This window comes from Salvelinus alpinus, chromosome 4 (assembly GCF_045679555.1).
Source record: "Salvelinus alpinus chromosome 4, SLU_Salpinus.1, whole genome shotgun sequence".
Lineage (NCBI taxonomy): Eukaryota > Metazoa > Chordata > Actinopteri > Salmoniformes > Salmonidae > Salvelinus > Salvelinus alpinus.
The window spans coordinates 50,443,726-50,461,161 of NC_092089.1; the positions used below are offsets into that span (position 1 = coordinate 50,443,726).

The window sequence follows — 17,436 nt, forward strand, 5'->3', positions numbered from 1 at the left end:
TCAAATAGCCCTTACACAGCTTGGAGGTGTGTTGAGTCATTGTCCTGTTGAAAAACAAATGATAGTCCCACTAAGCGCAAACCAGATAGGATGGCATATCGCTGCAGAATGCTGTGGTAGCCATGCTGGTTAAGTGTGCCTTGAGTTCTAAATAAATCAACAACAGTGTCACCAGCAAAGCACCCCCAAACTATCATACCTCCTCCATGCTTTACGGTGGGAACCACACATGTGGAGTTCACCTACTCTGCATCTCACAAAGACACGGCAGATGGAACCAAAAATCTCAAATTTGGACTCATCAGACCAAAGGACAGATTATCTCCGGTCTAATGTCCATTTCTCGTGTTTGTTGGCCCAAGCAAGTCTTTTCTTTCCAATGGTGTCCGTTAGTAGTGGTTTCTTTGCAGCAATTCGACCATGAAGGCCTGATTCACATAGTCTCCTCTGAACAGTTGATGTTCGGATGTATCTGTTACTTGAACTCTGTGAAGCATTTATTTGGGCTGCAAATCCTGAGGCTGGTAACTCTAATGAACTTATCCTCTGCTGCAGAGGTTACTCTGGGTCTTCCTTTCCTGTGGCGGTCCTCGTGAGAGCCAGTTTCATCATAGCGCTTGATGGTTTTTGCAACTGCACATGAAGAAACTTTCAAAGTTCTGGAAATGTTCCGTATTGACTGACCTTCATGTCTTAAAGTAATGATGGACTGTTGTTTCTCTTTGCTTATTTGAGCTGTTCTTGCCAAAATATGGACTTGGTCTTTTACCAAATAGGCATATCTTCTGTATACCCCCCTACCTTGTCACAACACAACTGATTGGCTCAAATGCATAAAGAAGGAAAGAAAATCCCCAAATTCACTTTTAACAAGGCACACCTGTTATTAATTGAAATGCATTCCAGGTGACTACCTCATGAAGCTGGTTGAGAGAATGCCAAGAGTGTGTGAAGCTGTCATCAAGGCAAAGGGTGGCTACTTTGAAGAATCTCAAATATAAAATATATTTTGATTTGTTTAACACTTTTTTTGTTTACAACATGATTCCATGTGTGTTATTTCATAGTTTTGATGTTTTCACTATTATTCTACAATGTAGAAAATAGTAAAAATAAAGAAAAACCCTGTAATGAGTAGGTGTGTCCAAACTTTTGACTGGTACTATAATATGGAGAAGCACAGGACACCTCTGTTTGTTTCAAGACTACTAGCAAATCTTGGTCATGTTCACATTTTAAAATGTTTTGCATCAGAAAACTAAAATGGGTGTTTCTTATTTGGACAAGTCCAGTTATTCCCTCCCATTTTCGGTCAGATTTCTTCAGTTTGGTGACTAGTGAACATGACTTGATTCTGTTTTCAAAGACATGTACCTTATGACTGATGGAGAAAAACTAAAGGGCAATATCCCTGAACCATTTCAGTTCCATATTTGTGTTGCATCATGAGTTTACCTGTTAGGAAGTTTGTTTGTAATAGAAAAAAATGAAACATTACAGACATCTGCTATTAGATGATGTTGCAACAACCTATCTAACAAAACAACTTGCATACACCAAAACAACCTGCGTGTTCTACCTGTAACAAAATATAATGACTACAAGCTGCCTTGCTCTCTAATTGCCTATCATCATACGCACTTTCCTAAAAAATAAGAAGTAGATATAATTTACCTTTGAAGAGGCAAGTTGAGTTGTATGATTCACAAGGGAACTTGCCAAATGAATAATTCAGTTGTGTCCAGAAAATATAAATTTACTTTAAAAAGATGGATGTTTTGATACATAAATGGTAAAACTCAATGAATAGGGACTGTGAACTGGCATGAACCCCTGGCTCGCGAGAAAAAAAAAAAAAAAAGAAAGACATCCTTGAAAAAACAGACAAACAGTGCATTAGAAATGTTTTTCTTGTGAGTTTCTTCCATTCCTGTTTTCCACCCACAAGTAAGAGAAAACAGACCACGAGCTGGGCTCTTGGCACCCCTGGTTCAGAAAAAAGGTGTTTGCGCCACCAGAACCAACATGGAGGAGTTTTGTAAACATTAACATGTACACATGTATACCAACCCTATTCCACCCTATTTCAACCCACACCCCTTAAAGGAGGGCCGGACCTACTGATTTGTTCTCTGTATTTTTGTTTGCTCATTAAGAAATGCAGCTGCCTAGACTGAAGCCAAATGAGAGTTGTCTTGTGGGTGTGGTTTAATGTGGGTGTGTGTTTGCATGTGGGAAGTGTTAGTACATTTACTCTGCCAAAACAGTACACAGTTACAGTCACTCACCCTTCTAGACAACTTGAAACAGTCTAACCAGGTCTTGTGTCTGGAATTAGCCTAGGCTAGCTAGTGCTAGCCAACTTCTTTTGCCAATTAGCTTCAGCCGGGTGGTGTGCGACCGTTGAAAAAGTGTTTTGACTGGATAGCCTATGTCACGGGCTAGTTAGGGATCATCAATAAATTACACAATGTAAATGTCATGTTTAAGTTCTCATTAAATGCTTTCAATATTTCTATATGACTTTCTACAATTTATAATCAGTTTAATGGTTTTTAAGTCATTGACATTTGGAGCTATTGAAATGTTCAAATATTGTCCCATGTACACTACCGGTCAAAAGTTTCAGAACATTGTAGAATAATAGTGAAGCCATCAAAACTATCAAATAACACACATGGCATCATGTAGCAACCAAAACAGTGTTAAACAAATCAAAATATATTTTATATTTGAGATCCTTCAAATAGCCACCCTTTGCCTTGATAACAGCTTTGCACACTCTTTTTTTTATTTTTTTTATTTCACCTTTATTTAACCAGGTAGGCTAGTTGAGAACAAGTTCTCATTTGCAACTGCGACCTGGCCAAGATAAAGCATAGCAGTGTGAACAGACAACACAGAGTTACACATGGAGTAAACAATAAACAAGTCAATAACATGGTAGAAAAAAAGAGAATCTATATACAATGTGTGCAAAAGGCATGAGGTAGGCAATAAATCGAATAATTACAATTTAGCAGATTAACACTGGAGTGATAAATCATCAGATGATCATGTGCAAGAAGAGATACTGGTGTGCAAAAGAGCAGAAAAGTAAATAAATAAAAGCAGTATGGGGGGTGAGGTAGGTAAATTGGGTGGGTAGTTTACAGATGGACTATGTACAGCTGCAGCGATCGGTTAGCTGCTCGGATAGCAGATTTTTAAAGTTGTTGAGGGAGATAAAAGTCTCCAACTTCAGAGATTTTTGCAATTCGTTCCAGTCGCAGGCAGCAGAGAACTGGAAGGAAAGGCGTCCAAATGAGGTTTTGGCTTTAGGGATGATCAGTGAGATACACCTGCTGGAGCGCGTGTTGAGGGTGGGTGTAGCCATCGTGACCAGTGAACTGAGATAAGGCGGCACTTTACCTAGCATAGCCTTGTAGATGACCTGGAGCCAGTGGGTCTGACGACGAACATGTAGCGAGGGCCAGCCGACTAGGGCATACAGGTCGCAGTGGTGGGTCGTATAAGGTGCTTTAGTAACAAAACGAATGGCACTGTGATAAACTGCATCCAGTTTGCTGAGTAGAGTATTGGAAGCTATTTTGTAGATGACATCGCCGAAGTCGAGGATCGGTAGGATAGTCAGTTTTACTAGGGTAAGTTTGGCGGCGTGAGTGAAGGAGGCTTTGTTGCGGAATAGAAAGCCGATTCTTGCTTTGATTTTGGATTGGAGATGTTTGATATGAGTCTGGAAGGAGAGTTTGCAGTCTAGCCAGACACCTAGGTACTTATAGATGTCCACATATTCTAGGTCGGAACCGTCCAGGGTGGTGATGCTAGTCGGGCGTGCGGGTGCAGGCAGCGAACGGTTGAAAAGCATGCATTTGGTTTTACTAGCGTTTAAGAGCAGTTGGAGGCCACGGAAGGAGTGTTGTATGGCATTGAAGCTCGTTTGGAGGTTAGATAGCACAGTGTCCAAGGAAGGGCCGGAAGTATATAGAATGGTGTCGTCTGCGTAGAGGTGGATCAGGGAATCGCCCGCAGCAAGAGCAACATCATTGATGTATACAGAGAAAAGAGTCGGCCCGAGAATTGAACCCTGTGGTACCCCCATAGAGACTGCCAGAGGACCGGACAACATGCCCTCCGATTTGACACACTGAACTCTGTCTGCAAAGTAGTTGGTGAACCAGGCAAGGCAGTCATTAGAAAAACCGAGGCTACTGAGTCTGCCGATAAGAATATGGTGATTGACAGAGTCGAAAGCCTTGGCCAGGTCGATGAAGACGGCTGCACAGTAATGTCTTTTATCGATGGCGGTTATGATATCGTTTAGTACCTTGAGCGTGGCTGAGGTGCACCCATGACCGGCTCGGAAACCGGATTGCACAGCGGAGAAGGTACGGTGGGATTCGAGATGGTCAGTGATCTGTTTGTTGACTTGGCTTTCGAAGACCTTAGATAGGCAGGGCAGGATGGATATAGGTCTGTAACAGTTTGGGTCCAGGGTGTCTCCCCCTTTGAAGAGGGGGATGACCGCGGCAGCTTTCCAATCCTTGGGGATCTCAGATGATACGAAGGAGAGGTTGAACAGGCTGGTGATAGGGGGTGCGACAATGGCGGCGGACAGTTTCAGAAATAGGGGGTCCAGATTGTCAAGCCCAGCTGATTTGTATGGGTCCAGGTTTTCCAGCTCTTTCAGAACATCTGCTATCTGGATTTGGGTAAAGGAGAAGCTGGGGAGGCTTGGGCGAGTAGCAGCGGGGGGGGCGGGGCTGTTGGCCAAGGTTGGAGTCGCCAGGAGGAAGGCATGGCCAGCCATTGAGAAATGCTTGTTGAAGTCTTCGATTATCACGGATTTATCGGTGGTGACCGTGTTACCTAGCCTCAGTGCAGTGGGCAGCTGGGAGGAGGTGCTCTTGTTCTCCATGGACTTTACAGTATCCCAGAACTTTTTGGAGTTAGAGCTACAGGATGCAAATTTCTGCTTGAAAAAGCTGGCCTTTGCTTTCCTGACTGACTGCGTGTATTGGTTCCTGACTTCCCTGAACAGTTGCATATCGCGGGGGCTCTTCGATGCTATTGCAGTTCGCCACAGGATGTTTTTGTGCTGGTCGAGGGCAGTCAGGTCTGGAGTGAACCAAGGGCTATATCTGTTCTTGGTTCTGCATTTTTTGAACGGAGCATGCTTGTCTAATATGGTGAGGAAGTAACATTTAAAGAATGACCAGGCATCCTCAACTGACGGGATGAGGTCAATATCCTTCCAGGGTACCCGGGCCAGGTCGATTAGAAAGGCCTGCTCGCAGAAGTGTTTTAGGGAGCGTTTGACAGTGATGAGGGGTGGTCGTTTGACCGCGGACCCGTGGCGGATACAGGCAATCAGGCAGTGATCGCTGAGATCTTGATTGAAGACAGCAGAGGTGTATTTGGAGGGCAGGTTGGTCAGGATAATGTCTATTAGGGTGCCCATGTTTACGGATTTAGGGTTGTACCTGGTGGGTTCCTTGATGATTTGTGTGAGATTGAGGGCATCAAGCTTGGATTGTAGGACTGCCGGGGTGTTAAGCATATCCCAGTTTAGGTCACCTAACAGAACAAACTCTGAAGCTAGATGGGGAGCGATCAATTCACAGATGGTGTCCAGGGCACAGCTGGGAGCTGAGGGGGGTCGGTAGCAGGCGGCAACAGTGAGAGACTTATTTCTGGAGAGATTAATTTTTAAAATTAGGAGTTCGAACTGTTTGGGCATAGACCTGGAAAGTATGACAGAACTTTGCAGGCTATCTCTGCAGTAGATTGCAACTCCTCCCCCTTTGGCAGTTCTATCTTGACGGAAAGTGTTATAGTTGGGTATGGAAATCTCAGAATTTTTGGTGGCCTTCCTAAGCCAGGATTCGGACACGGCAAGGACATCAGGGTTGGCAGAGTGTGCTAAAGCGGTGAGTAAGGCAAACTTAGGGAGGAGGCTTCTGATGTTGACATGCATGAGGCCAAGGCTTTTTCGATCACAGAAGTCAACAAATGAGGGTGACTGGGGACATGCAGGGCCTGGGTTTACTTCCACATCACCCGAGGAACAGAGGAGTAGTAGGATGAGGGTGCGGCTAAAGGCTATCAAAACTGGTCGCCTAGAGCGTTGGGGACAAAGAATAAAAGGAGCAGATTTATGGGCGTGGTAGAATAGATTCTGGGCATAATGTGCAGACAGGGGTATGGTGGGGCGTGGGTACAGCGGAGGCAAGCCCAGGCACTGGGTGATGATAAGAGAGGTTGTATCTCTGGACATGCTGGTCTCAATGGGTGAGGTCACCGCATGTGTGGGGGGTGGGACCAAGGAGGTATCAGAGGTACGGAGAGTGGAACTACAGGGTCCATTGCAAACCAAAACAATGATAATGATAACTAGCCTGAACAACAGTATGCAAGGCATATTGATATTTGAGAGAGACATACAATAAGGCATAAAGTGATTGCAGGTCTTGATTGGGAGAGCTAGCTAAAACAACAGGTAAGATAACAGCAGCAATAACAGGGTGCTAGTCTAACACAGCAACAACAGGTAAAAATGGCGACGACTAGGCAGAGAGGGTCGGATTAACTACACACAGATCCTGAGTTAAAGCACAGAGCCGACAGATAAAACACAAATAAACAGAATGGAGTACCGTGAATTAATGGACAGTCAAGCAGGCATCAGCTATGTAGCCAAGTGATCATAGTGTCCAGGGGGCAGCCGTAGATGGAGCAGGGAGGCCTCCACTAAGCTAGCACGCGGCGTTTAAAGTTAGTAGCCTGGGGGGTGGTCTGCTCAGACGGAGGGGGTCTGCTCAGACGTGGTCGTGTCGACAGAGAATCCAAGCCAGATGGCGATGGCGAAAGAGAGGTTGTGAATTGTAGAATTGTGTTTGCTAACTGGTGCTAGCTTCGTGGCAGTGGCGCTAGCTGCGCTAGCTGCAAGCTAGCTGTGAGGATCAGAAGTAGTGGCTCAGGGATTACGGCAGGAATCCGGCGTTGTTGTCGAGAGACTCTTGGCATTCTCTCAACCAGCTTCATGAGTTAGTCACCTGGAATGCATTTCAATTAACAGGTGTGCCTTCTTAAAAGTGAATTTGTGGAATTTCTTTCCTTCTTAATGCGTTTGACACAATCAGTTGTGTTGTGACAAGGTAGGGGAGGGTGTATACAGAAGATAGTCTTTTACCAAATAGGGCTAAGTCTTTATTATGGCAAGAACAGCTCAAATAAGCAAAGAGAAACGACAGCTCATCATTACTTTAAGACATGAAGGTCAGTCAATATGGAAAATTTCAATAACTTTGAAAGTTTCTTCAAATGCAGTCTCAAAAACCATCAAGCGCTATGATGAAACTGGCTCTCATGAGGACTGCCACAGGAATGGAAGACCCAGAGTTACCTCTGCTGCAGAGGATAAGTTCATTAGAGTTACCAGCCTCAGAAATTGCAGCCCAAATAAATACTTCAGAGTTCAAGTAACAGACACATCTCAACATCAACTGTTCAGAGGAGACTGTGAATCAGGCCTTCATGGTCGAATTGCTGCAAAGAAACCACTACTAAAGGACACCAATAAGAAGAAGAGACTTGCTTGGGCCAAGAAACATGAGCAATGGACATTAGACCGGTGGAGATTTGTCCTTTGGTCTGGAGTCCAAATGTGATTTTTTTTGTCTTTGTGAGACGAGGTGTGGGTGAACGGATGATCTCTGCATGTGTATTTCCCACCGTAAGGCATGGAGGAGGAGGTGTTATGGTGTGGGGTGCTTTGTTGGTGACACTGTCTGTGACTTATTTAGAATTCAAGGCACACTTAACCAGCATGGCTACCACAGCATTCTGCAGCGATATGCCATCCCATCTGGTTTGGCCCTAGTGGGACTATCATTTGTTTTTCAACAGGACAATGACCCAACACACCTCCAGGCTGTGTAAGGGTTATTTAACCAAGAAGGAGAGTGATGGAGTGCTGCATCAGATGACCTGGCCTCCACAATCCCCCGACCTCAACCAAATTGAGATGGTTTGGGATGAGTCGGAACGCAGAGTGAAGGAAAAGTAGCCAACAAGTGCTCAGCATATGTGGGAACTCCTTCAAGAAAAGCATTCCAGGTGAAGCTGGTTGAGAGAATGCCAAGAGTGTGTGAAGCTGTCATCAAGGCAGAGGGTGGCAATTTGAAGAATCTCAAATATATAATATATTTTGATTTGTTTAACACATTTGTGGCTACTGCATGATTACATATGTGTTATTTCATAGTTTTGATGTCTTCACTATTATTCTACAATGTAGAAAATAGTAAAAATAAAGAAAAACCTTTGAGTGAGTAGGTGTTGTAGGTAGTGTATATTGTGTAATTTACTGATAGGGATATCCAAAAGTCAAACCAAATTTACAATGGGAATTACGCCTTAACTCCATGACTTACATTTTTTCCTTAATCATCTTCCAAATCTCTGTATTGAACGAGACTGACTTTATGATTACACTTTGTAGTCAATTTGGACACTAGAAGGTCATTTTTTGGTTCAGTTGGTCTTTAAAGGTAGACTTAGCAAAATTACATCGAGCAGCACCACAGATATTGAGATGAGCGAGATGCAAGACTTCGCTCTCACACAGTCACACACAGTATATGCGCATGTGCACGGGTTCGCTTCACGCTGTTCACAGCGTGGTAGCCAGGGCACCAAAACAGCTGAGGTTGAGCCTCACGATTCAACGTTCTTAGTTGTTGCAGAATTTGCCACACTTTGCTGTGTACTTTCTGCATCTATGTCATACCGCTGAGTCTACCTTTAAACTGTCTGAACATTACTGCAACAGAACAATAATTCTCCTGCCATGTCTCAGTTCAAGGCCCATCTCCAGCTTGACAGATACTGTTTGCTAGTCTTTATGAGTGGGTTGTTGTGTTGCATGTTATTGCTGTGGCTGCGGTCATGTGGTGAAGACAGCTCCTTCCACACATGGCATAGCAGTTCAAAGTGGAAATTACACCTCACTTACCACTGGACCACATTAGTGCCCATTGTGTGTTTACCATTATGGTGACACATTGTGATGATATGCATGTTGTACTGTGGAATAACTTGAATATTATTGGATGTGGTTTGTTTTGTCCAACACAGAAAAAATGTCAATACAAATATAGGAAACCTTCTTACTGGGGCTTTCCTGGTCAGTTCACATCATAGTCACGGAAAACTCCTCGCCCTACTTATGACACAATGCATTTAAAAAACGAACAACGAAGTCCAAGAATCCAAACTCACGGATGCATCTGTTGGTATCGGGAGTCCGCATGCCGAAGTATCCCTGTGGGCACGAGGCGAGGCACACGCCTATCTGGCGGATGTCGTTGCGCTCCAGGAGAATGAAGAGTTTGGGCTTACATTTCATACAGCCATTGTATTCGGAACATCGCTCACAGCCATTTGAGCAAGATGGTGGCCCCTCAGTGCTAACTGTGGAAAGATGAGGGGAAAGAGAGAAGGAGAGGGAGAAAGAGAACAGTCATTAAAAACCAGCATATAAGGTCCAGTTACCACAAAGTGAATAAAGAGAAGTGTTTATCTGTTGGCTACAAACACTAGATTCAACACTGGCAGTATCAGTGAGGACATGGCCCTTGTCTATTTTTGCACCACATAGCCATAAACCTGGCAGTAGTTCATGTTGCAGCTAATCTAACCAGGGGCCATGCCAAACATCTTTGTTTGAACAGTTTTCTTACTGTTTACTTGAAACTGCTCGCCGGAGATCCTAAACAGATTTTAGTTGGAGAAGCCCGGGTGTTTGGGACTGACATCCCGCGATGATCGATTCCACATCATGCCATCACACAGCAGGGGCCCCCCTGGGGCCGACTAAAAGTGACTCAGCCATCGGGATCTCGCCAATTACACGAACATGCCGGCCAAAAAGGGAAATGTGCACAAATGCGTTAAGTTTCTTCCCAACACTTCTATACAGAACTGAACATGTTTTGGTGTTTTAACCATCCGCCCACGAAGCTGAATATAACAATCTAAGAATTTTACTGAGCCACAAAACTCTGTCTCAAAGCACCCCATCTGCATTTGGCTCTCATCCACATATAAGCCCACGATCATACTTCATATCTTCATATCCCTATTCCTTCATCTTCCAAAAAGGCTAGAACTCGGACACTCTGCTCTGCTGCAGCCAGTAATTTAAATGATTGCTCAGAAAGCGTGTCAATATGCACATCCTGTTTCTAGGGGCCATTTGGTGCCAAAATGGCGGTCATCCCGGTTGATTTATAGGCCTATGTGGTATCAGCATCTAAATATACACACTCACACTGCAATCAATCTGCCATCCCTGTCTCCCAGAGATAAGTTGGGATGGTAAAAGCTTTAAAAATGTTCTCCCCGCAAATCAAATACGCCGAGTCATGGTAAATCGCTTCAAAATTCAAGGGGGAACACTGTTCACCTGGGATAAAGCTCTTACATGATAATTGACACATGATTCATAGGTCATTGCTAACTCGTAAGGTATGGTAAAACACACTTTGGGCATCGGAAATATATATTTATTGTGTAATGAAAAGACTTAAAAATTCGAGCAAGACCCATCTGATTAGCCTCTAGCCTTTCCTCTGGACATCTATTGCCATGCCGAAGCCAAGCTCCATTTACCAAAGCCAAGCTCAATAAAATTCTGACCTCTCCTGACTGCTTGGATGTTTTTGTGAGGTGGGGGTGTAGAGGGGCAGAGGCTGGTATCCTCTAAAAGCTCTTCTGAGGGAAAAGGCATTATATTAAAACCAGTGGTAATGCCTTGCACTGAGATTCACCCCGCTCTGAGGGCAGACACTGAAGCTGAGAGTAAGCTCTGTCTTTGTGGGTGCATAAGGTCAGAAAAGTGTTTATAAAACTGCTTGAAAACCAAACAACGCAACATGGTCCAACAACCATGAGCTGAAGTGTCAGAGAGTTGTTCCACTCAGTGCCTCAGAGGCAGACATGGAGAGAACTGTGGTGCTGAAGCTTTAGCCGTAAAACCCAGGGTGAATCCGCCTAAAACCCGACTATAAACATTCTTAATACCCATAAAAGCTCAACATAAACCAAGAAAGGCATAATCATAAAAAGAGGAAGAAAAGAGGGTCACTCAAAGACAACTGAGGCTACCATAATCCATCTTGGCAAAACAAATAATGAAGATGAAGAAAAATAAACAACATGTAATCTTTACTGCGGCTGTTAAATGTTTATAAGAAATGTACCACTGTGGCTCTCAGAGGCTGCATGGAAACCAGAGAAAGAGTGAGAGTGAAAGAGATTTGAAGATTTGGTAACTCACTCCGTCTCTGCCTCCGTCCCTTTGAGAGCTTGAGGCCGCTGTCGCTGTGACACATGGATCCGAGATAGACCATCGCCAGAGCCACCAGTCCCAGCTGCATAGTCCCTGGTGCTGACCGGCCACGCGGGGTCCCCCCTGCAGGCAGACGGATCAGGCGGGGGGCCCCTTCCACTCTGTGACAGGTGGATCACTCTGCTGCCGCTGCTGCTTTTGCTGCTCCTCCCTGCTGCTTCCCTCCCTCCGCTGCTTCTGTCCGCTGGGTCTCTCACTCACTCTCTCTCTGTCTCTCACTGTCTCTCACTATCGGCTGCTGCGTCCGCAACTCCCTTCAGTAGAGGATTATGCTGCTGCGGCTGCAAATCCAAACATGCCCGGGGCACAAGCCATAACGGTGGTGTGTGTGTGTTGGGGGGGGGGTCGGTTGACGATGTAATGGAGGAGCGATGCGTGGAGTATGAGAGGAGAGGAGAGGTGGAAAAAGGAGGAGAGGAGAGTGTGGCACTCCTGTCGGTTCAACCCATGAAGACTCGGCGGGGCTAGAAGTGGAGCAGGCAGCCTGTTGGAGGATCGCCAAGGAGCGTTTGGTGTGAATGAGAGCCTGAGCCCCGGAGCATGTGTCTTATTAAAGATGCTCTGAGGAGGCGTGGGGGGAGGGAGAGGAGTGGGGCTGCTAATAGAAGCTGGAGAAAGGTTCTGGACTCCTACGCGTGACAACACATCTGTCTGTGCCAGGACCTGCTGGGGAGAGAGAGAGAGAAGAGAGAGGAGTGAGGAGACAGACAGACAGACAGACAGACAGACAGACAGACAGACAGACAGACAGACAGACAGACAGACAGACAGACAGAGACAGACAGCGACAGACAGAGACAGAGAGACAGACAGAGACAGAGACAGACAGAGACAGACAGAGACAGACAGAGACAGACAGAGACAGACAGAGAGAGAGAGATGAGCTCTAAAACACCAACCCATTAAGTTAGCATGTCAAGAGAAAATCCACCTCTTGGCCAAGACTGAAACAGATAAAAGATTTTGTAACAAGAACGGAAATTATATCAATTCCAACCATGTCAACCAACAGTGAACCAATGATAAGTACTGGAATTCAAAGACAGTAACTTGATTCCTCCGTTCTTTAAACTACTTTGAGGGAAAATGTATTGAAACATTTCCAAAGTACACAGTATTACATCTGATAAGTAAAATACTTGTTTAGGGCAATCAGCATCTATTTGTCTTTTGACCTGAAATCAAAGCATAAGATAATGCACTTTCTTTCCAGATTTAAATGGACCTCAGTCATTTCCAAGCTTTGAAATCGATGCAGATTCATTCAAATTATTAGCAGCTATGGCACAATGAAACAAAATACCACAAATAGTTTTGGGTCGCTTGCTACACTTCCAGTTGCCTTTGGAGAAGAGAGTTGATTTGAAAAATATGTTTGCTCCATTCTTAAAATAAAAGAATAAAAAAAACACATAATAGTCCTTCTACAAACACTTGGAATGAACAGCCTTGTAACATTGGTGCAGAGATCTTCTCAGATAATGTCAAGCTATATTTACAGCTCTTGCACACGGAAGACATAAGGCATAGCTTGTCTGGAACAGTGCAAACAGGGTCTCCTACCCCAAGGGTGAAACAGCAAAACAAGGCCATATTTGGCTGTTGTACTTATTGTGGCTTACAGAGTAGGCCTACAAAGACATTTGGGTGAGTTCTTAAAGAGCAACTTCCCCTAAAAAAACAACTTCTCATTTAGAAAACAGCCTATGTGGCATAGATATGAGTCAGAAACATGTATTATACTGTCAAAATGTACTACAAAGTGTAAATAGGATAATTTTGGTCATAGTCAGTCTCGACCAAAACATAGTTGTTGTTTTTTTACTTGTGGCCGTGACTGCATCACAATATAAATGAAAGTTGGATTTGTTTCAATCCTGGTCACATACCGACAGCTGGCAGCACACAAGTAATCATCAATACTGGGGGCAGCTAGCTGCATGGTTGACTTTGGATATCCCTATGGGGCTAGTTAGGGACCATCGGGTAAATTACAAAATGTACATAGGACAATTTGTTAACATTCCAATAGCTCCAAATTCCAATGACTTCCAAACCAACTATAAATTGTAGAAATTCATATACAAAATGAAAGCATTTAATGAAAAAACTAAAAAGGTGTGCAAATATTGTCTCATTTACATTGCGTAATGTATTGATGGTCCCTAACTAGCCTCGGAGATAGGTTATCCAAAGTCAAACCAATTTTGCCACAGTTTCACACCAGCCGACTGAAGCCAATTGTCTAAATAATTTAGCTCTCTCTTCCCACCTGCAAACAAACACGAGACATGCACATCAATCCCCACCCTGAAACCAACTCGCGGTTGAATTCAGTCATGGCCGCTAGCATTTCTTAATGAACCAAATCTAAAACGAGGCCAAATCAGGAAGTGCAGACACCCTTTAACATTCCAAAAGGACCTATAACGTCCCTACAATAACCTACAATGTCTCTAAACTGCGCTATAGCGTCCCTAAAGAAAGCCGGTATCAAACCTGCAAGAATCCCAGCTAGATCTTACCATGCTTGTCTTACATTACTGCCACAACCCCGCAAGGCAGTTTAGCCTCCAATTCTGACCCTAAACTCAAGTGGCTGTGCAAGGAATCCAGATAAATTACAAAAACAGAGAGTAATCCAGTGAACTCTGTAATAAACTAAGGAGGACTGGAATGAAAAATAACACAGCATTCATCCACGTGTCATTAACTACACGGCAGAAAATAAATACAGATTGATAGCCAGTGTGGCTGAGATCGACCAGGCAGCCCCTTTCCAGTGAGCCCATTTGTGTAAAAATGTCTTGCTATTGTAAAACAATATTAATGTGAGCAGGGACAGTATTTAATTACGGGGTCTAGTCCATCATGCTGAATAAAAGCGTCTCTCTGAGGGGAGTCTCTGAGATTAAGGGCCGCTGTCTGGGTCCCTCTGTTGCGGCGAGTTAGTATGTGAAGAAGTCACATACAAACACACACATTCATGCCACATACACACACAACTGCTGCTAATAGACTCTTATTATGATTGCTATATACTGCACAATTTAAACACTTGCTCACCAAAACACGTGTAAATATTGGACTATAAATTGTGCCTTCCTGTATTATACTTATGCTAAAATATTTTTTATATTCTACTGAGCCATTTACTTTATGTTCATATTCTTATATTTTATTATTTATTATTGTTGTTGCATTGTTGAGAAGGAACCGGTCACGTTCGCTGGAATAAATATCGAACCAAGGCGCAGCGGATGTTGAGTTCCACATAATTTAATAGAAAGTGAAACTTAGCAAAGCAAAACAAAACAATACACTAACAACGAACCATGACTACAGAGGTGCTATGTGCACTAACTCAAAACAATATCCCATGAACACAGGTGGAAAAAATGCTACTTAAATATGATCCCCAATTAGAGACAACGATTACCAGCTGGCTCTAATTGGGAATCATACCAATCACCAACATAGAAAAACAAAACTAGAACCCCACAGAAATAATAAACTAGACTAACCCCCAGTGACGCCCTGACATACTCTACCATAGAAAATAAGGGCTCTCTATGGTCAGGACGTGACAGAACCTGTAAGTAAGCACTTCGTTGGACGGTGTATACCATGTGTATCCTGTACATATGACTAATAAAACTTGAAAAACACACAAAGTAAAGAAGCTGAAACAGAACTACAACAAGCACACACACTAACACACCACAGCAGCATATAGCCTATCGCACATACTGTGGTCCACATGCATACGGACAAACAGTTTGACACGCTAAATACTCCTCTAGGGAGACTGCCTTGCCAAGCCATGTCAAAGATCTCAGTTAACCTGGTTAAGAGGATCTTGGGTTCTGAGAATATGAAATATACTTACTCTGAGAATTAGAACCTAACAAGGATAAAGAGTGGGACTTCTTTATTTCCAAAAACACCCGCATACGCACCTGCACCCCAGCTTTCTCCGCTGTTGCTGCCCGGGTTTATTTGCCTTTTGAGTTGAATATTAGACACATTTCTTCAACAACTCCCCCTATATTTACTGTCAAGACCCAAAAACGCTAAGGTTTTTTAATTGAGAAGGATGCTTTGAGAGCGAGGGGGACATGCCCTGGACCAGGGGAATGAACAACCTAGAACAACACGTCCAGACAAGGGCTGAGTCATTTAGGAGATGTGCTAGAGACTGTTTCACATTAAAATCCGCCTACGACTCTTTACTACCTACCACTCTGTCCCATCCATCCATATCGGACCTTTATATTACAGCGTGGCGATAAGCCTAGAAGTGGCTATGGACTACTCAGATAGAGAGAGAAGGGGGGCTAGAGAAGAGAGAGAGAGAGATGAAGAGAGATAGAGTGTAGTGTGTGAGAGAGCGAGCGAGAGCGATATGATGAAGAAAGACAAAATAGTTGAAAATATTGATAAGAAAGCAAGGCAGATCAAGAGCAAGATGGGCACAAAACTCACAACATAAGTGTCATCCTTCCACATGACAGCTGACCTGTCCTCTGGATATGAAGAACATCTCACTGAGCTGCTCTGGGGTCACAGTGGCACTTCTTGACAGTTTTCTATGTGCTCTGTCTCGGTTCCCTCATCCATTAAACAGACACAAGCACTGTGTCCCCTTCTTCACTGCCAGCTCCATTCATCTGAATGGAACTGAACTCCCTCATCAAATAGTCAAGAGATTCAATTGCCCTGCTTTGTAAGTCCTTTTGATTAATCAATTATTAAATCAGGCAGGCTCCAGTGAAAGGGAGCTCCCGCTCTGGGAATTTGTTGAAAGTGAGAAAGTGCCACTACACAGAGCTCAGAGTCAGAAACCTAGCCTACCGATGAACCTGTCAAAATAACGCAATTTAGATCTCACAGAGGCCTAATTCACTGGCTGATGTGGTAGGAGCAGTACAAGAAAATGTGAGCTCAGTAAAGCAATAATGGAGTGACACTATCATACTCTATTGCATCTAGCCAATCAAAAATCAGGACTGTCTGCATACCCTAATGTAAATTAAGTTAATTCAACAACATTAAAGAGACCAAAAGTGCATTCAAATAGTCCTATTTATTATGGTTAGCCAAAACCAATGTTCTGATTGTGACTCCCAGAACATTGTACATTTTGGGGTCCTAAAATCAGACACACTTATTCTCAGTACTTGACTTGGACTGAATTAGGTGCAGGAACTCAGCAATACTTTTGAGCTAATAATACTATTCTATAACAGGTGCAAGAACTCAGAGGTGCCGGTAATAAATTCCAGTGAGCTCCTGCCCAAATCAAGCACTGCTTATACTGTAGAATCATGAAGCCAAAACAGCCATCTCCACTGTCAACTTCTATGTAATTTCAAAAAATAAAAATCTCCCTAAACTGCACGTAAATCCAGCAATATTTCAAAAAGCTGTCTTTAGCTCTCTATCGTATTTAGCTATTTTAAAGCTGCAATATGTAACTGTTTGGGCCATCCAACCAAATTCACATAGAAATATGAGTTCTAGCTATCATTGTCATTGAAAGCAAGTCTAAGAAGCGGTGGATCTATTCTATGTGCGCCATTTCTATGCTTCCTGTTCTTAAGTTTAGTTTTTGCATCTTTTACTTTAGATGGCTGAAAATACAATATTTTAGGTTATGGAAAATATATTTCACAGAGGTTTAGATGGTACAATGATTCTCTACACTATACTTGCTTGTTTTGTCACATAAACTGAAATTAGGTGAACTATTAGAATTTTAGCAACCAGGAAATGGCATTGAGATTTCTGCATAGTGCACCTTTAAACTCAGAACACTAGCAATTGCAATCACCAGCAAGTGTGAGTGGGACAATGAAAAAGAGCAGAGCAATAAACAGGCCATAAACACAACCAGTGGTAAAGCACTGAATAAAGTAAGAGTACACACAAACGTTTCGTTCCACTCCCACATTCCATGCCCTATCCTCCCCAGTACCGCCACAAGCTGCCTTGCCTTCCTCTGCTTCCACACAGGCACAGGG

The 17,436-nt window shown here is 43.5% G+C and overlaps 1 protein-coding gene across 2 annotated transcripts in view; it reads right to left on the reverse strand.

The window, feature by feature from the left end:
* Positions 1-17,436, reverse strand: part of LOC139573874 (R-spondin-1-like) — a 38,257-nt gene that overhangs the window by 14,851 nt on the left and 5,970 nt on the right. Inside the window, exons 3-4 of one of the 2 annotated variants that reach the window (XM_071397811.1) lie at positions 11,342-12,076; positions 9,283-9,474 (exon numbers count right to left, since the gene is read on the reverse strand). In XM_071397811.1, the coding sequence (XP_071253912.1) occupies positions 9,283-9,474; positions 11,342-11,441 (292 nt within the window). In that variant the 5' untranslated portion in view covers positions 11,442-12,076. Of the gene's footprint in view, positions 1-9,282; positions 9,475-11,341; positions 12,080-17,436 lie in introns of both variants that reach the window. The other variant, XM_071397810.1, reaches the window with a different exon arrangement.